The following is a 19,686-nucleotide window of genomic DNA, read 5'->3' on the forward strand; positions in this document are numbered from 1 at the left end:
GTGTGTGTGTGTGTGTGTGTGTGTGTGTGGAGTCATACCCGTTTCAGCTGAAGACAGAGGCTGCTCCTGTAACTGAGCTCTGGAATTCATTACCTCATCCCACTGCAATGAAACAAGTACCTTTATGAATAACAATAAGCAAAACATTTCATTTTCCAGACCCCACAATATGTCTTCCGTGATGTTTCACAGTTAATTCATGGATTGAAGGTGGGATATTATGCGTGTCGATCACAAAGATTAATTTCTTGAGAGCCATTTGTTTATATTTATTTAAAGATAATAAAAACGCCCATGCTGTTAGTTATAGTAGTTGTACATTAGTAATACTTAAATTGTTGTCTTGGCAAACACTCGTGTAGTTCTCACCTTCCTCCCGGCATCATCCCTCATGGTGTCCTCCAGCCTCTCCTCCTCTGCCAGGGTCTGCCTGTGACTCTCTGCCAGTCTCCCCCTGTTGCTCTGCTGCTGGGCGTGGACCTGCTGCAGGCGCCCCCCCACCTCCCTCTGCCAGTCCGACTCCAGGCCCAGCTGGCACGCCTCCGCCAGGGACTCCTCCAGCGCCTGCGTGTGTGTGAGAGAGAGTTAACCGATACGAGGGGAGCTCACCGGTAGCAGGGCCAAAACCAGAGTTTGCGTGCCAGCGAGGCTTTGAGAGTTTCTCGTGAAGTCAGAGGAATTCACAAGTGTTTGAAATGCTGACATATGTTGTTATTATCACACTGGCTGCGTATTGGAAAGTCCTTCTAACCTGCATGTTGGTCTCTGTGTGGTGTAACAGCTCTGTGTAGTTCTCCTCCTCTCTTTCTGCCTTCCTCATCTTCATCTCCACCTCCTCCTCAACCTCCCGTCCCACGCGCTCCTGCTCCTTAAACAGGTGCTGAGGGAAACAACAAACAAACACTTCAGACGCACAATTATTACAAAAATGTGATCAGCTAAATATTTGAAAGGCTGACCTGGGACTGGTGTCAAACATGTGCTCTATTAAATGTCCCATGAGAAAACACAACATATGCTTTTAGTATTTTCAACTGCAACATGTTTACTAGCTTTAGATGAGACATCACTGTGGGATAAATGCTCTCACGGATAGAGGAAGGAGGGAGGGAGAAGTTACCGTAATTTCCGACTATAAGCCGCGCCTTTTCCCCTATTTTTCGACGCTGCGGTTTATATAACGGTGCGGCTAATCTATGGATTTTTACAGCTAACGGCCAACACCCTTTAACTCTATGGGGCTCTAGGCCGGGTCGCGGGACCCCCACCGTAAGCGGCGGGTTCCAGCCAGGAAAAGCTGAGGCCGGGAAAGAGTGAGACAGTAGCGCGCAAAAGTAAAAGTGGAACCGAGAGTGGTATGCCACTGCTGCGGCTTATATTCAGGTGCGGCTTATAGTCCGAAAATTACGGTAATCAAAAGACAAGGCGTAAGACGAGTAAAAAGAAGTTTCAAGTCTTTTGAATCTCGGTCACCTGTTCGAGTCGTTTCCGCTGGGCCTCCAGCTCCATCTGTCGGACTTCCAGATCCTGGACTGCTGTAGCCGTTTCTCGCTCCCGGAGATCCATCTGTAGCACAACATGTGGGTTATGCTTGGGTCAGTGCTCAAAATGACATTTCCTTTGAATACATACAGACAATCCCACCAGCTGCATTAACTGTGATCAGCACAGCTTGTATTTCTAACATGGGCTCCTTCTTATATAACACCACCTTGAATGCATCTCCCCAGGTTACCTTTTTACTGATCTCCTGGTCCAGCCTTTGAACCTGCGAGGCTCTGAGGTCCTGTTGGTGTTTGAGGAAACGTCTTTTGGTCGCATCCAGCAGCTGTAGCTCCTTCACCTTCAGCTCTCTTTTCATGGCTGCCAACCTGCAGAGAACAGAGCCGTGTCAGAAGCCTATTCTGCCAAATCACATCACTCTTTTCTCTTGCTCCTACTTTGTCCTCTGCTGAGTTAGTTTTTCCTCTTCTTGTGCCAGGATGTTTCTGCGCTGTTCCTCTGCATTCTGCAACAGCTCCTATGTTCATATGAAGAAATAATGTATTTAGCTCACACCATTTTCATATAAGGACGAACTATACGAGGAAGACAAGAATTTCATCATAACATAATATGTGCTTAACATGGATTTATGATAAACAATATCTACCTGTTGTGCATAATAGGCCTCCTCTTCAGCCTGGTGACGCATGCAATCTGTGTGCAGTGCTGACACCTCCTGCCTGGTGTGATGAAACATCTGTTACAGCTTGAAATGTATTATATTACACTCATTTTAGCTCATTTCATATGCAAATCTGCCTATCTTCTTAAAACTGTTAATACTCTAGCTCAGTGGTTCTCAACTGGTCAGGCCTCAGGACCAGGACCCACTTTTTCCTTTGTCAATAAATTCGCAACCCGACATTTTGAACCCCTCAAATATATTCAACAAAAAATCGTACTATAATATATATATATACGCTTTTCAGCATACATTATTAATTAAAGTGAAGTACAGTGCATATATCACTTATATCCCTTCACAGAACTAAAGTATGCATTACAAAAAGGTTTAATGAGATTTTTAGAAATACTAACATAAACTACGCATTCTGGTACACTGAGAAGAAAATAAATAAATCTATTACTACCCGACAATATGTTATGCGAAGAGAAGAGTAAAGAGGAGATAGTCTGTGAATTACTTTAAATTGTGGGTAAGGGTAGATAGCCTCCATTGTTCTGTGACCTGTCAATCATCAAACCGGGGGTCATATTTCATTATGTGTTCATTTGTATCTGAAGTTGTACCCATGGATGTATAGAGAATAGTTCTACCGCAAAGTTATTCTCCGTGGGAACTTCCGGCAACAATCTTGATTCTGATTGGCCAGAAGACTCGAAACAACCTCAGCAAAGATGTTTTATTGAGCGGATGATCACTACGTGACAGAAGTTTTCAAAACTGTTTATGATCTCCGGTACTTCCAGTCCAACGCCGACTGCATGCACAGCGATACCAAATCGGGCTTTCAAAATAAAAGTTAGATTTTTTTCCAAAAAATAAAATTCTATTTATTTTTTCTTCACTCGCACATCTGCGACCCACTCGAAACGGGTCCGCGACCCACCAGTTGAGAACCACTGCTCTAGCTATACGCTCACCTCTCACGGAGATACTCCATCTCTTGCAGTCGTATCTTCTCCCTCTCCCGGCTCTGGTATTGCACTATGAATTCTGGGTAGTGGTTGAACACGGGGTACTGGCCTTTGGTCAGTGGGGTAAAGTCAGAGAGCAAAGTCCTGGGATGGATGTCAGCCGGTGTGCTGCCCATGAGCCGGTAAGCCTCCTTTATCATGGCTCCCAGATCCAGGTTGTTACGATGGTGGAAGAAATACTGAGAGGAAAAGAAACAGGACAATGGAGGATGATTAGATGGGGGAGGACATACAGTTACTGACTATGGGTCTGACTTGATCTATTTACCTCAAAGTCCTCTTTCTGGGAGCAGAGCAGCAGAGGCTCCCGGCAGCAGGTGATGTAGGCCACGCAGGCCAGGAGCAGGAAGGATGGATGGTTGGAGAAGATGTTGTCGAAGAGCCTGAGCCACTCCTCACGAGTAAGAACTTCTGAGAACAAGGTCTCCAGCAGCGGCCACACGTAGAGCTGGGACAGATATAGAGATGCATAGTAGGTGCTAGCATCACAGGGGTGGGACATGTTTCACGTCAGCCTGTTTGTCCTGCAGTTACCTGGGAGGTGATGCCACAGTCCACCAGGTGCTGCAGCAGCTCCTTGTCATGATGAGCCAGAACGTTCTCCGCCATGCTCAGGATGTTCAGAGGGGGGTTGGGAAAGTATTCAAACCAGTGCTGACCCCAATTCACTGTGCAACCAAACATCTGAGTTATCAACAGACTGATAAACTGAGCCTAAAAACATTGAAATTCCTGATTAACAGAGCCAGGTTTAGAAACAAAATTAAAATAAGTTCCGAAATGACAACAGTCCAACATTCTTTAGTCGCATTAGTAGCAGTGATTTTTGGTTTTAGGCTTATGAATGTAGCAGTGCTACCTTCTACACATAAAAAGGCCACAATACTTTCAAATATGTGTTGATGTAATTTAATATGTTTTCATAATGTTGTGCCTACTAAGAAAGGTTACTTCATGAATACAAACATTCAGTACCTATGACAGTGGCCACCACCTCAAAACAGAGCATGGGGTTGTTCTGGAAGAGTTTGACGAAAGGGAAGGCTACCAGGGGGAGGTACTCCACCTCTCCAAAGATGGCTGCCCAGTGAGCTAAGGCAGACAGAACCCTGAGGAGTGGAGGAGAGGACAATTAGGGAACAGTAACAGGGTCAGGCATTAGGGTCAGGTATTAGGGACCTAAGAACTTTATTTATTTTTTAAAACTAAAAAGTTCTAATGTTGAGAATTAAGGTTAAATGTGGAGAATAAGTCGAAAAGCAGAGAATAAAGTTGAAATCTCCAAAATGTAATACATTTATGGAATAATGTAAGTACTAAGTAAAGGGGCGAGAATATGGTTGGATTTTAAGTATACATTTTTTTTTTTAAGAATAGAGTAAGGTGTGTGTGTGTGTGTGTGTGTGTGTGTGTGTGTGTGTATGCAATTACCTCTGCAGGCCCCTCTGTAATTTGTGACTTTTGATGGGGTATTTATCCTGCAGAGTGAGGTAGGCTGAGTGCAGGCCTTTGTCAGTCAGACTGCTGTACGCCGCATGGTTCTCTGGGAGACACAACAGAGACCGCCACACGAACATCCTGCAACACAGAAATGCAAATGTATCATGTTAATCTGACACTAAGTGTAAAAAGGTTGGCATGAATCCTCATCCTGTGGAAGTAATCTTCACCTGTATTTAGCTGGATACTCTCCAAACCCTTTGAGCAGAGCGACCAACCTCTTCTTATTCAGACCAGCAGGCAGTTCATTCTGTTCAAAGAAGTAGAACCGTAACATGAAAAACCACTCATTGTAGCAAGTGATACTTTGTGGTGGAACATTCCTATGATTCAAAAAAAATGAAGACAATTTAAAATAGAACAGCATTGATGAGTGTTCATCCTACCTCTTTCTCCTCAGCTGTAAAGCAAGCAGGGGGTGTCAGTATCTTCACCTGTGTCTGCCTGCCTCTCTGAATGACCCCTGACCTGACCTTGACCTTTAAGTTAGACAAGTCCTGATCAGCTCCACCGCCAGAGACCACTGCCACCCTGGAGAGAGGAGGCTGGCCGAGGGGCGGGCGGGCGGACACACAAACACACACAATGAACACACATACAGAACAACACCTTACATCACTTCTGAATCTTTGACATTGTTGATCTGTTATCACAACTCACTGCTACCTTGTTTAATTCCTGAGTGAGACTCTGAACACTGTAGACATTGATGCTGCCATTATCCATGATGGCCACCACGTGTCTGCCGTTGGGGCTGACCGTCGCTGTGGTGATGGCGTCGTCGTGGGAACCCATGTGGAACAGCAGCTTGCAGGTGTGGATGTTGATAAAACGCATCACACCATCCTGGCTCAATACACCTAGCGTCTACATAGACAGAAACAAATGCTCAAACAAACCCGACATGTTTGTTGTGGAGAAAATAATCATATGTTTAACATTTACCACACCTGGCTGGCTCCTCCGTCAAAGCTGTCCGGCAGGAAATCCAGCTGTCTGACGGTTCGGACCTGCGTGGGCATCTGAATCACCCTGATCAGCTGTTTGCTGTCCAGACACCACAGGTGCAGCAGGTTGGAACGCCCCCCAGCAGCAAGGCTCTTACCATCGCTGCCGACACAGTGAGAGTGGGAAATATAAATCATGAAAAAGTACTTTGGAAGCTACATAATAACTGAGGTGTAGTGATACGAAAGACCCACCGTGTGACAGCGAAGGCCTTGTAGGAGACTTTGGGCCCACAGTCGGGGACAGGGAGCTGGTATTTGCAGGACAGCGTGTCGCTCTCCCAAGCAAAGATGGAGTCATCGCTGAAGCAGCTGAGGATGGTGTTACTGAGAGGAAGGAAAAACACCTGCAACACAAACAGTGTGCAGTCCCCATAAACAATTGAAAAAGAATACAAAATGTTTGACTACCATACATGTGCGACACATATTGTATAAATAGCTTAGAATTAACCCAAAACTAGGGCTAGGACTACACATGGCAGAAGACTACAATATTTATATAATAATTATATTTTATTGGTGATTCTTTTGTTCAATTTGATGTTCAATATGTTTAATTTATGAAACAAAACAAAACCTAAACCCCTATTTCAAAAAAGATAAAACCCAGAGTGCCCCATTAATGCTAAGCTTCAGGTTGTGATCAAACTGCTACCTGTTAATGCTGCTTTTTTATTTATTTATGGATGCCTACCCTCTGAATACCAACAGACTGTCGGATGTTGAGCTTCCTCTTCCTCTCGAAGGTGTCCATGTCCCAGAGCTGAGCCGTGTCTGAAGACGTGCTGATGGCGTAGCGACCGGAGCTGTGGACAGAGATCGAAGAAACGGATCCCTCGTGACCCCGCATCCAACTGACCAGCTGCTTTGTGTCTGAAATGAGGGGAATGAAAAGATAGGTGTCATCGAAAATGACTCGTGTAGAAAAAGTCTTTAAAACCAAAAAACATACATCTATGAAAATAACAATTTGCAAACTGAAGTGGGGATGTTCTCCTATCCTACCTTTGTCAAAGCACTTGATGGTGTAGTCAGCCAAGGCCACCAGGAACTCTGTGGTCCTGCGGAGGCTGAAGGCCAGAGCAGTGCAGGCTTGCCCCGTCTTCTGCACCAGACGGAATCTGCACCGAAGAAAAGAAGCAATGAAAAACACAAGCTCAGATAAATGTGAAAGCATGCTGAGTCTAAGGAGTAAGGGCTGATCACTTTAAAAGGTCCCCTATTATACTGTTTCTCATCAATATATTATAGTTCTCAGATATATACAAAACATGTCTCGGAAGTGTTTGGCTCGAAACACCAAACCGATCATTGTAGCATCCCATAACCCCCTCTGTGTCAAAAGTGCTGATTCTCTGTCTGTTACTGAGCCACCTCCCACACCCCCTCTGAGAGATGGGGGGGGGCGGCTAATGGTTACACAAGCCAACAAAATTGTTATGACATCATAAAGTGGCCAACATCTGATCAGCTCATTTTCAGACAGGTTTTTATATAAAAGGATCAGGACAAAAAGAGAGAGAATCTTTCTTCCTGAAACTTTCAGAATCTGTTTAGACAGAGGGGCACATGTTGATGTAGAAGAGACATGAAGAAGGAGTTTGCACAATAGGTGACCTTTAAGGCAACTGTGTTCTGTGCTCTAAATAAAAAAAGGAAAATACATTTATGATAAAACATTATTATGTGCTTGGATATTAAAAAGAAAATTGGGACAAATAAAAAGTTTGTAAGTGTATTTACCACTCCAAATAGAATTGTCAGTATTACATTTCCATTACTAGCATTGATAAGGAAAGTGTGCACAGTAATTAAGACAGTAAGTGGCCCATTATATTTGTGAATGTCTTAAACACAACTCTTTTGGGGCTTTTGAGATCAGTCATTCACCTGTTTCTACTGATGTCAAAGACGTAGATGTTGCCATGGTGATCTCCAGCCAGGAAAGAGTCCCCTGTGGTGTCAAAGGTCACATGGAGAAAACGCACTATCTTGGCCTGCTGAGCAGTGCGGACCACCGTCACCAACACTCTGGAGAGGACAAACAACACACCTTTAAAACATTCAACCAACTATTTACTATTTGTGGCTAGTGTGATATATCACTGGCTACTTTATATTGCTCTAATTTTCAATTACACCTGTATACTGAATTAAAAACACACGCATTAGAAAGGAGAAATGCAAACTCAACAACACGTTTTAGGGAACCATGGATGCGCTCTAGTGGTTAAAAAACAAACTCAAAAAAGAGGCTGGAAAAAAACAACAGATCTAAAGACGGATCTCTTAGGGGTATAGAATATATGCTAATACCTTTAAACTTTATACATAGTGTTTGTCATTCAAATGTTTACAGTTCATACTTGGTTAAATGTAACGTTATGAGGAGTGCAACAAGTGTGTTACAGAACATAACTCCCTTACAATAAATAAGCAGTGTAAAAATACTCTGTTACAACAAGTACTGCATTCATATTTGTAATTAAGTTTAAGTAAAAAAGTATAAGCATCAAAATATACTTTAAGTACCAAAAGCAAGTTAGTAGTTTTTTTTAAATTATTTTATTTAAAGTATTGGTGCATTTATTTGTTCATTGCTTCAGTGTTGTACTTGGTAAAGGTTCATTTGAATTACTTTATAAACTACTGGATAGCCTATAATAATGTATGAGTCCATTTATATTTCGTATTAACCTAAAGCTGCAAAGAAGTGTAAGGAATATAATTTGGAAAATACTCAAGTAAATAACAAGTACCTCAATGTTTTACTTGAGTACCATACTTGAAAGTACTTAGTTACATTACACCACTAACCAGGTGCATCGTCTGGATATTTGAAACCTACCCTTTTCCTGGTGTTGGTTGTCGATGCCAGACTTTCCCCTCTTCTTTGTTTCCGATATCCGTCACCTCCATTTTAAAGACGTCTGTATGGTTTCACAGCATAAATATACAACAGAATTTCCTCTTTAGCTTAATTTGTGCTCTTGACGCATTTTTACGGTGACAAACATGGCTAGCTAACAGACTGGTCTCTCTTTAAAGGCGGATCAAACAGCGCGAAATTTGAATGCGCTTCATTTTATAACATTACACACTTATCTACAGTTACGGCGATAGAAGGTGTAAAGCTCGGCACCATTTCGTGTAAATCAAAGTTCAACAGCCCCTAAAAAAGGTTATCAGACTCTAAGCTTCCTAAGAGTTTGCTTCAACTTCAGCTACAGGAGAGGTTTTTGGTTGTTTTGGGAACATTTATTTAGGCGCCCTAAAATTACGTCAAATAGGCGGAGCAATATGGGAGTTGTAGTTGAAAACTACACTCATGGACTACATAAATAGCGTCTAGTTAACTGAGAGGGACCCTAAAATAAGTGTGTAATATTCATCTGTAAATAATTATATTTTGTGATTTTTATAGGCCTATTGTATTATTATTTGTGAAAAGGGAAACATTGAATAAATCAGTCTCCATCATAACATTCAGTTTCCCAATTCTTCTAAGTTTTCTTTTTGTAAGCGTTATATTATATTTCTGATAATCTCCTACAACTAATTTATTTAAATGTTGATTATGTATGCACCACCGTACACCAAAGCATACATTGTATGTGTAAACTTACTTGGCAATACAATACTTACTCAGTCAGTACTGTATGTATCCCTCAGGCCTATTATATTGAATTAGCTGAACGCAATTATTATCAAAACCCTGAAAACGTTTACCTAACATCAGAGTTATGAAGTAAAGTAAAATCATGATAAAGTTTCATTACAATCGATATTTATCATCAGAATTGATTCTTACTGGGCTTTATTTGTCGTCTTATTGACATGTTTCACATTCTCCGCTTCATTGGCTCGAGCCCTCCACAGGTGGTTGCTGTGGGGAAAGTAAACTGTCGCGTGGGCACGCCTCTTTCTGTTGCTAGTTTCCTTTTGATTGGTCCAGTGTGACTTTCACAGGAAGTGCTAGAATAATGCAAAAACAAACAAAGGTGTTGGTGTGAGATAATACAAGAACATCCGGTTGTAAAATGTGTCTTTCAAACTAAGTGCATGATACAAACCAGTCTTTGAAATTAATAATCGTGTAAATAACTTAATAATGATAAAACATCTTAAACTAACAACTTTAAATTATTTTGTTAAGAGAAGAAAAACGTATAATACTTCATCAAAAGTACTTGCAAGAATTGCCAAGTGAGTATGTCAACAACCCTCTGAACAACACTATGATTATTATCAATTATGTAAACCAATAAGAACAAGGTAAAAAGACAGACAACACTGTCAATTAACTCTAAGAAAAGTAAAGTTTACTGTGAGCAACTGTACTTAAATAAAACAATTGAGATAATTGTTATTGACTTAAGTATTTTCAAATTATATTCCTTTATACTTTTACTCCAATACATTTTGTTGGCAAATGTTGTACTTCTTACTCCACAATTTATTTAGTTACAAGATACTTTCCAAATCAAGGTTATTACAAAATAAAAATTGACACATGCATACATTATTATAGGCTTAAAAAAAACGTGTTCCTAATAAATGGTGCAAGCCTTCAATTTTTTCTCACTAACATTATTTTTTCCCCAAATAAATTGTTTTTGTGTTGCTCTTATTTTTAGTAGTAGAAGCAGTTGTAGTGAAATCTATGCCCAGTAGGGATAGATTTTACTTTGAAAAGCTGAACCGGATGTGTCTGCTAGAATCCAGGAAACTTTACCTATGTATAGCTAGCCTCTTGTGATTAGCCACGTCATGTAAAGTTAGCAGTGCAGCACTTCTGATTTAAAAGCAGCTAGGGGGTTGCATTATTTTAGGGGATAGTTGTTAATTTTTCAAGAGGAGCTCCTGTTTCATGGTTATAACTCGGCAGTAATTATATGGGAAGATGTCAGACCTCGGGGACTGGTTCAGAAGCATCCCTCTCATCACCCGGTCCTGGTTTGCTGCCTCGATTGCTGTTCCCTTTATTGGGAAACTGGGATTGATTGATTTCAGGAATCTCATGTTGTTTCCAGAGCTGGTTATAAGTAGATTTCATGTAAGTGTATCTTGTTTGTGTTCACCTTTGTGTGTTGGAGTAGCTGATACGTGCCATGGTTGCTTTGTTTTCGATGTGAGCGATTAGTTAGCAGGTAGCTAGCTAGGCTAACTGAGCAGGCCGTGCTGTGTGACAGCCAATGAGAGGGCGATACGCAGGAGCTCATTACTTCCGGATGCTGTCAAACTGCTACTTAATTTAGCAACACTGAAATTAGGGTTAAATATAACATTACAGCACAAATATTAAGTTACCAACCAGAAGTTGCATTGTAGCCGGAGTATTTTCGATGTTTGCTGAAATAAAACCAGTGTGTTCAGGTGCTGTAGCTTTGCATGCGTAGAAAGTATGTTGCCATAATTATTATGGGACTTTCCTACTTGGAAATGAGCCCTGCGGGAAGGCTTTTACTTTGATATCACTCCGCATCTTCACTGAATCCGGACAAACTTACCTAGAATATGATGCAATATGAATATACATTTGACTTCAAGTTGAACTATTCAGTAACGCATTAAATATAATATGTATAACATGTAACTGTTTTGCCACTTGGCAGCCGAATAAGACATTGAAACTCAACCTACTGTCGCTTAGTTATGATGTAACGTGATACATTTCAATATAACTAAATGGTAGTTAAGTCAGAACAATGTAAAAAGTTCGTGAATATCCTTTATAGTCCCGTTTCATACACTAATTATAATATGGAAACCTCTGCTATTTATCTGATGGTAAAAGATTGCCGAGACCTGTTCAGTTTAAAATTCACCTTAGTTTATACGACTGTCACTATTATGCTGTCTAATATATCTTCAGAGGGGAGCTGTAGGATATTCAAGTCGGATTTTAAACTTACAATAGGTAGACGTTTTTTTTCTCCAAATTCAAATGCTATAAAAACCATGAACAATATCAGTGAATATAGAATAACAATGAATTCTCATTTATACGCTGTTATATTATGGATATGGATGGACTGTTATTAACGATAAGTGAAATTGTTGATGAATATGGTCAATATGTCTTTAAATGAAATTAATAATTTAATCTGTATGATGAAAAAAGTATGCAAAAATGCCCATCACAATGTGTGGGAGTCCATGGGGACATCTTCAAATGCAACCCTTGATTTGCAAAAGTTCTTCAGAGATGGTTACGTTTGGCATTGACCTTTTAGATGGTTGAAGTAAGGGTGTCGGGCAACAGGTCTCACAAGAGTTTTAGCATATCTAGCGCTTCCATTTAGTTACAGCCAACCTAAACTGATACACAACAACAACGCAGAAAATAAATACTTCCTCAGATTTGATAAACTAGAATCATAGAAGGTTTGCCAATTTGGTTATTCAAGCACTGAAAAGACGAGTTGAATTTCAACAAATATTTAGAACTGAAAATTACACTAGATACCTTTTTCTCTATCGAATATTGTAATGATATCCCTTGATTAAAAGTTATTTAACCCAGAAAAGGCTCAGCCCTTGGGCCACCAGTTACATTCCGATCTGATCGGCATCAAACAAAACCTTTGAATCTACCTGCGAGGTAACACTGTTCAGAGGAACTCCAGCTGGAGTCTGGTGCCACTTTTTCTCTGCTTAGAAGTTATCATCTACAATCCACATGAGATGTCATTTGTCTTACAAGAAAAACCCTTTAAAGTCTGGATCCTTGCACACACACACACACACACAGCTATGTTTATGTCTGACCACATTATACTTATGTCTCTTCTGTTTGTTTCAGCTCTGGAGACCACTGACTGCTACCTTGTATTTCCCAATAACCCCTAACACTGGGTTCCTGTATCTGGTCAATCTCTATTTCCTCTACCACTATTCTAGTCGGCTAGAGACGGGTAAGCCTGGCCCTGGCCCCGGCACGCACGCACGCACGCACGCACGCACACACACACACACACACACAGTCTTGCTAAACCTTTTTTCTGTTTTCTTCTCCAGGGGCTTTTGATGGCAGACCTGCAGACTACATCTTCATGCTCCTCTTCAACTGGATCTGCATTGTTGTATCCTTTTTAAACTGGTTCCACAAAGCACCAGAACTGTTTTTGTTACACTTATCAATTCATAATTTAAAAACCTCCTGTTTTTAAATGATGAATTTAAATCTTTTAAAATCAACTTTCATCCTCTAAGGTCACAGCTTGGTTTCCTCCCCACCATCGATCCTAGCACTCCGCTGCCTTATTAGCCCCGCTGCATTTCTATCTCATCGGTATCCCCCCCCCCCTTTTCTCTCTGCAGCACTGTGCCATGTCAGGGTGGCTCTGTGCCACTGGCCCAGTGTCAGTCTACCCTTGCAGAGCAGAGAAACCTAATCTAGGTCACACTCAGCACAACCCAGCCCACATCTCAACGCTGTCTTTGTGTTCTGCTTCCATTGTCAGCTTGCCTCGCCTAGACACAGAAATTGTATGTGGCACATTTGGACAAGATCCTGTTTTCCTTCAATCTAAACCAAGTGTTCAGCTTGTATTGAGACTGGCAAATTGTGGGAAAAGGTAGGGGGGAAAAAGTCAGTTGTGGGAGGTGGAGAGGCCGAATTGGAGGGTGACCGCCGGCCAATGTTGGGATTGGACCTGGCAACCCTCAAGTCCTCAGCTGTTCTAATCTGAAGGCTCCAGCTGTATTGTATTGTATTGACTTGACTCTTACTATAGATAACCGGGATGCTGATGAACATGCGGGTGAGAATTCTCCTCTCTGTATTTATACCACAACATCAAATTATGACCAATATGTATATAAAACATAAAAATATTCTGCACTTATCACTTGAGTCTCACATAATAAAGAGGGACAGTTAAACTGAAGGTTTAACTAAAACTTAAAGTTTAGGTTGCACCACAAAGTAACACATTAACATGAGCTTCACTTATTGCACACATCAAATCAATCCAATTTATTTTAAGTAAATGCACAGTATTCCTGCCAAGAGTTGCTCTTTTTAAATGTATTGCAATAAAAGTAAGCTAAGAAACACCTCTCGCAAATGTTAAAGTCATAATCTTTATCTGATCATATTAGTGTAAGCATTATGAAACACATTAATCAGGTTGTCAGGCTTTTCACAATAAGCCCTTCATTTTCAATGCCACTTTTCATAAACCACCCATAACGTTTTTGATTACACAGCTGTGTTGTTGATGCTGTTTGTATTAACATATTGTTTGTTTATGTTTCCAGCTGCTGATGATTCCCCTGATCATGTCAGTGCTCTACGTCTGGGCTCAGTTCAACAAAGACACCATCGTGTCCTTCTGGTTCGGAACACGGTTCAAGGTGCGTAACGCCCTTTTGTAGTTTGGACTGTCAGCATTATTCCGCACAATATTCACTACCTGAATGTGAGGCTTATTCTAATAATCATGTCATTATATTTCCTGTAGGCACATTATCTACCATGGGTCATCCTGGCCTTCAACTTCATTATCGGAGGCTCGTAAGTAACATTTAAAAAATATTTTTTGTTCACAGAAACAGTTTATTAGTAATCTGTAGTACAAACATAAATGTATTGTCTTTTAATGAATACAGAATGGTCCTTGTTCCTGTTGTCCAAAGTAGAGAATAGCCTGTTAAGCCACATTAGAAATGTTTTAACTGAATGTTATTTCTATGAGGTTTGCTAAACTTTTCCTGTATTGTGCAGGTTTGTAAATGAACTGACAGGGAACCTGGTGGGTCACCTGTACTTCTTCCTCATGTTCAAATACCCCATGGACTTGGGGGGACGCGCCCTACTCTCCACACCTCAATTCTTGTAAGTGTTTTGTAACTGTTGAATGAACAAATAACATTAAATGACATGAAAGTTTGAATACATAAGTAAACACACCCTTATTTCAACTCTGCTGCTAAAGCCTTACATGGTCTGTTATGACGAGTAGCTAATCGTTGCCAATGTAAGATAGATGGCAAACTGCAAGATAGATTTCAATGCGTTACAGGGAGTATATCTTTCCTCTGATAACACCATAATGACACTTTTTTACCGTTTACCCTATTACTAACATTACTATTTGTGGCCACAAGACTGCTGTTGAGCCAAAGATACATTAGGCTGCATTTAAAGATGATCATACAGGGATAACAGAACTTTTTTTTAGAGCCGTTCTGTATTACCTCAAGCACTATTATAAAATATATAAATAAATAAAAGTCAATTTGAACCATCTGTTCTTTGAAAATAAATGTAAGAAGAAGTGATTTCATGAGATGGAGAAACATAGGTCAGCCCCCCCTGCACTGTAACACTACACATAACAAACAGCTGTGTGAGATTACCCGCTTCCTCGATTTGAAACGTTCCAACGTCTCTCTCGTCCTCTCCCCAGGTATCGGTACTTCCCCACCAGGAGGGGAGGCGTGTCGGGCTTCGGAGTCCCCCCCAGCAGACCAGCTGTCCAGGAGCCACAGGGGGGAGGAGGAGGAGGAGGCGGCGGGGGAGGAGTATTAAGAGGACGTTACAACTGGGGCGAAGGCTTCCGCCTGGGGGGGGAATGAGAGACGTGAAACGAGAGATCTCCACCCCTTACCCCTTTTTACTCCCAGTAACAAAGCTATGGGGTTAAAGTGCTTTTTCTCATTCTGCCGCTTGAGGGAAAACCTTGACTTAAAATTATTTCATTTACATTCATGTTTAATTTTATGAGGTAATTTGAAAAGGCACACTTTATACCCAAGACTGCAGGACTCAGACTGTGGCCTTAAGCCCAATTCAGCCCAAACAGCCAGCTCTACTCTTACTGAGGATGTGTCCATGTGAAGCTGATAGAAGGCAATATGAATAAATTGTTTTTTTTAATGTGATGATTCTTGATCTCCACTCCCCCTTTTCTGTCTGTCCTCCTCCTTCCACCCTGAAATTGGACAGTGGAGATGTTGCAGCTGTACTCCAGCACACTGTTGATTTTGTGTTCCTCACCCTCCCTCTCCTTCCCTCCCTGTGTGGTGCAGTATCAGATTACATTGTAATTACCAACGCACTGCGAGGCTGCTCTCAGCTGAACATGGGCAGAGCTATTTAGAGAGCACTGTTTCTAGGTCTGATTGTTCACGGGTGTAAAAGGTTTTTTTAAGCCTCTGTCTTAAGATTTGATCTCAACCAAAATAAGGTGAAGATGGGACTTTTGCTTCTTTTTTTTTTGTAAATATAACAGTTGTTTATTAAAATGACAATCGAGTCTGAGTTTGATTATCATAATATCCATGTTCCCTGAATGCAAAACTGGGATTTTCAGGTATGTGCCAGTTCTGCTTGTCAAAAATCACTTTGCCTTCATGTACAATATATTAATCATAATCAAATATTGTCCTATAAATGTCAGAAAATTGCCAAGACTGTTTTGTCCAATAGCAGTTCAACAACCATAAAACAAAAAAGGAACTCACATTTAAACTGCTTGAATCAATAATCAAACTAGGTGATTAATCAACTCATTCTATACTCTTGACTAATAGTTCCAACTTCAAATACTAAATATAGCTTTATTGGCATTTATTGGACATTATGCTAATGTAGTGATGCAAATTAGCTCCATTGGTTGAATGTGTTAATTTGCATTCAAACCAAGTTAGTAAAGCTAGAATAATGCCCAGAAGATACATGGAAAGACCTCAACAATCCCAGGTAGAGAAGGGTGTTATGTTGGATGAAATGAACAAAGCTGCTCAGGCCTTTGATTAAAAACAAATCAGGATTTGAAGATGCAAAAATACCTTAGCACAAACCCAGATATCAGAGACAAGCCATTCTTGAAGAGATGCCAAATCTATACTTTCTCAGGGTTTCTGTATAACTTTAACTCCACAAAGATAATTTAGTACTCAAGTAAAAAAAAAAGCAATTTCGGTCAGTTTTCCTGTACCTTGTTCAAATCCAACATTTTTGATGCAATCAATTTAAGCCGGAACACAAAGGCGGTTTTGCAGTCGGTTGTGTATTTATTGAGTTACAGCAGACTTAAAGTAGAAAATGAACAATGCAAGCAGTTCCCATTTCATTAGCCAACAAGATGTACAGTATCTCAGAAACAGCAGCAGACATTCAGCCAGCACAGCCATACACCTGCTGTTCAAACCAGGTTCAAATGACAGTTCAACTTTTTTTCTGCACACATATTGCAAGCACTTGCAATTTGACCCAATAATCACAGATATCCCTTTTAAATCATTTCTGAAAATCAATTATTAAAAATGAAGATTGTTGAAGCACGTGCAAGAAGTTCATAACAGTTGTGATATTCCAATGCATGTTTTCTTGAGAACAGCACAGATAATTTCTCTTTGTTAATGTGGAGATTCATGAACCACCATGTCAGGTGTTCTGAAGCGACTGTACAGAAATCAACATAACCCAATCCATATTTGAACACAAGGGGTGTTCTAAAGCCATAAAAACAAGAGCAAAAGCCAAGGGGTGTTCACAGATCACTGGAGCTTAAGTTGCTTTATCATGCGCTTAACACTTTCATTCAAGAATATTTCAAGTTTTTATAGAAAAAAGAAGTGATAAGCTGAAATAATCTTCACCAGTTCTCTGAGGCAGAAAGCAAATGTCAGATAAGAGCAGAAAAAGGCAGCATGGTGCGATAACACAGACACTTAATGTGATTTATCATTTCTGTGTCGTGTTACGATTGCCCGAAACTCGAGGACTCCTAGCGTCCCTCGAGCACGTCTGACTGATTTTCACCTCGTCAGTGTAATCCTATAAGCGAGTCAGGGTGACGCTGCAGGAGAAGCGGAAATGTCTCCCAACAGTTTGAGATGAAGAGGCATAGCATGTCAATATCTATCACTAACACAGGGATATATGCAAGTGCCATCAAATACTACTCCGTGAGTCCGCAGGTGCATGATTTTCAAAAGATAGGACTGATTTTCAGCAAATAACACACTATCATACACTTTGATCTTAAAACAACAACAAAAAGGTTTGGGGGCACCAGTCTTTGAATTTTTCTTTTAAAAATGTAACAAAACTTGCCCTCCCAGTAAAACTGTACAAACTGTTTTTGTAATACAGAAAAATATTTACAAGGGTCCTTCTTTAAAAAAAAAGAAAAAAGTGTAGTAGTAAGAAAAATGCATCAAGTCCAGCTTTGGCACTCCTCTTAATGTCAGCATCTGCCCACACATCCGTTAGTGCTTTAACAGTGGAACTACAAAGTCCCAGGCGCTTTGTGATGACATCACAGACAGGCAGACATCACTGGTTCCTTCCACACTCGATTGAACTGGACCTGGAATAGAACCAGACTGGAATCAATACATGGGTTGAGTAAATATCACTGTACTGCTGCCTATTATCAAATCAAATACATTTTAGTAACAAATTGAAATGTAAACAAATGCGTGGGATGGTCGCTGTGAAATTCATAAAAAAAACCGAAATGGCTAAATATTGGTTTTGTATGAAATCACCAGAAGGGGCTTTTAAAATCATAATGAAAACTTGAAATGTTTTTGTACCATATTCCTCAAATGCATTATAGTTTTCCATGTGGATGCATTATTGGAGTAGAAATAAAAATGAGATTAGCCAATTAGCATTTGCATTTTCAAATACTCGTTTTAGCACTGTGTGTGTGTCTAAATGTTTAATGCTAATGATGGTGTGGGTCCAACTATCATCCTGCCATCCCAGCATGCCATCTTTTTTGAAGGGCCAATCGGAGGTAATTACCACCAAATAACTTCCTGGGTAGCTGGAGGCTGCAGCTGTGGCATTTTAAAGGAAAAGTTCACCATTTATTTTAAAAGAATGTCAAGCCAAGCCAACACACAAAAGCAAAATCCATCCAAAGCAATATTAACACCTGGTGCTTTTCAAAATGTTTCACAAAATCAAATATTTGCTTTTTTTCAACCTACTCTCAACCAGTGACCCTCCCAGGCTGCTCCATGCTCAGGACTTCAGTGTCTGTTGCCAGCATCGGTCTCTCCACTGCTGCATCGCTCCCCTCCCCCACTGCCACGGTCACCTTTACCCACCTGACAAGGGAACAGACGCAAAGTTTAAACACAACCAGAAAAGCTTTTATAAACACATTAAATGCTTCTGTGAAGGCTATACACCATACTTAAATATTAAGTTGATGCAACAAATAACACATGCTAAGAGTGTATCCATAACTTACCTGTATTGATAGACTGTTTTCACACAAAACTTAAAATAACTCATGTGATATCCATTTAAAAAAAGAAAAAATCTAAAATTGGCAGTGAGCTGATATTTTTTTGTCTGTATAACATTACACTAATAATAATAATAATAACTTGAATTTATATAGCGCCTTTCATAACCTCAAGGTTGCTTTACAAAGAAACATACAAGGACAAGACATAAAACTTAAAAAACAAAACATAAAACAGGGGGCAGAAATGGAAGTGTAAGTGTGGGGGGGGGGAGTTATTGTTGGAAGGCGATGTTGAACGGAGGAGTTTTAAGGGTTGATTTGAAGATGTTGAGAGAAGGGGCGTTGCGGATTTCTGCAGGGAGGGAGTTCCAGAGGGTGGGGGCAGCGACACTGAAGGCACGGTCCCCGAAGGTGCGGAGGCGTGAATGGGGAATGGAGAGCAGGGCCAGAGTCTGAGGATACATACGGGACGGGATGTATGGGTGGAGGAGATCTGTGAGGTACTGAGGGGAGAGGGCATGGAGGGACTTGTAGGTGAGGAGGAGGAGTTTGTAAGTGATGCAGGACTTGACCGGGAGCCAGTGGAGGTTGAATAGAGAGGGGGTGATGTGCTGCCAGGGCTTGGTGCATGTGAGAACCCTGGCAGCTGAGTTCTGTATGTACTGGAGCCTATTCAGGGTTTTGCTGGGAACCCCGGACAGGAGTCCGTTACAATAGTCCAGGCGTGAGGTAATGAAACAATGAATCAG

At 40.8% G+C, this 19,686-nt stretch overlaps 2 protein-coding genes and 1 long non-coding RNA gene across 3 annotated transcripts in view; 1 reads left to right on the forward strand and 2 right to left on the reverse strand.

Annotated features, from left to right (window-relative positions):
* The window catches only part of tbc1d31 (TBC1 domain family, member 31), an 11,757-nt gene extending 2,809 nt beyond the window's left edge, over window positions 1-8,948 (reverse strand). The window contains exons 1-21 of the mRNA XM_010770387.1: window positions 8,563-8,948; window positions 7,605-7,745; window positions 6,720-6,835; window positions 6,409-6,587; window positions 5,907-6,058; window positions 5,655-5,814; window positions 5,371-5,571; window positions 5,091-5,249; window positions 4,875-4,954; window positions 4,636-4,782; window positions 4,180-4,313; window positions 3,739-3,872; window positions 3,473-3,652; window positions 3,151-3,383; window positions 2,153-2,225; window positions 1,941-2,020; window positions 1,736-1,871; window positions 1,474-1,566; window positions 752-880; window positions 370-564; window positions 39-102 (exon numbers count right to left, since the gene is read on the reverse strand). Of these exons, the coding sequence (XP_010768689.1) occupies window positions 39-102; window positions 370-564; window positions 752-880; window positions 1,474-1,566; window positions 1,736-1,871; window positions 1,941-2,020; window positions 2,153-2,225; window positions 3,151-3,383; window positions 3,473-3,652; window positions 3,739-3,872; window positions 4,180-4,313; window positions 4,636-4,782; window positions 4,875-4,954; window positions 5,091-5,249; window positions 5,371-5,571; window positions 5,655-5,814; window positions 5,907-6,058; window positions 6,409-6,587; window positions 6,720-6,835; window positions 7,605-7,745; window positions 8,563-8,633 (2,857 nt within the window). The 5' untranslated portion in view covers window positions 8,634-8,948. The remainder of the gene's footprint in view (window positions 1-38; window positions 103-369; window positions 565-751; window positions 881-1,473; window positions 1,567-1,735; window positions 1,872-1,940; window positions 2,021-2,152; window positions 2,226-3,150; window positions 3,384-3,472; window positions 3,653-3,738; window positions 3,873-4,179; window positions 4,314-4,635; window positions 4,783-4,874; window positions 4,955-5,090; window positions 5,250-5,370; window positions 5,572-5,654; window positions 5,815-5,906; window positions 6,059-6,408; window positions 6,588-6,719; window positions 6,836-7,604; window positions 7,746-8,562) is intronic.
* A 1,496-nt stretch (window positions 8,949-10,444) lies between these two features.
* Window positions 10,445-15,979, forward strand: derl1 (derlin 1). Its single transcript, XM_010770388.1, has 8 exons — window positions 10,445-10,770; window positions 12,520-12,631; window positions 12,735-12,799; window positions 13,454-13,480; window positions 13,980-14,075; window positions 14,183-14,235; window positions 14,446-14,556; window positions 15,131-15,979. Exons 1-8 carry the CDS (start codon window positions 10,618-10,620, stop codon window positions 15,297-15,299), a joined length of 786 nt encoding a protein of 261 aa, XP_010768690.1. The 5' UTR covers window positions 10,445-10,617; the 3' UTR covers window positions 15,300-15,979.
* A 737-nt stretch (window positions 15,980-16,716) lies between these two features.
* On the reverse strand, window positions 16,717-19,017 carry LOC104944813 (uncharacterized). Its single transcript, XR_798268.1, has 2 exons — window positions 18,672-19,017; window positions 16,717-18,040 (listed from the first exon to the last, which is right to left on the reverse strand). It is a non-coding gene; the product is annotated as an uncharacterized lncRNA (long non-coding RNA).
* Window positions 19,018-19,686: the final 669 nt, after the last annotated feature.

Source organism: Notothenia coriiceps, unplaced genomic scaffold (genome assembly GCF_000735185.1).
Source record: "Notothenia coriiceps isolate Sejong01 unplaced genomic scaffold, NC01 NC01_scaffold00008896, whole genome shotgun sequence".
NCBI classification, from domain to species: domain Eukaryota; kingdom Metazoa; phylum Chordata; class Actinopteri; order Perciformes; family Nototheniidae; genus Notothenia; species Notothenia coriiceps.

Excerpts from the sequence above, each read along its gene's own strand:
- derl1 (XM_010770388.1), top strand. The coding sequence starts at position 10,618 with ATGTCAGACCTCGGGGACTGGTTCAGAAGCATCCCTCTCATCACCCGG. Across the intron at positions 10,771-12,519 it reads TGGTTATAAGTAGATTTCAT|CTCTGGAGACCACTGACTGC; the intron begins GTAAGTGTATCT and ends TGTTTGTTTCAG. Across the intron at positions 14,557-15,130 it reads CTCTCCACACCTCAATTCTT|GTATCGGTACTTCCCCACCA; the intron begins GTAAGTGTTTTG and ends TCCTCTCCCCAG.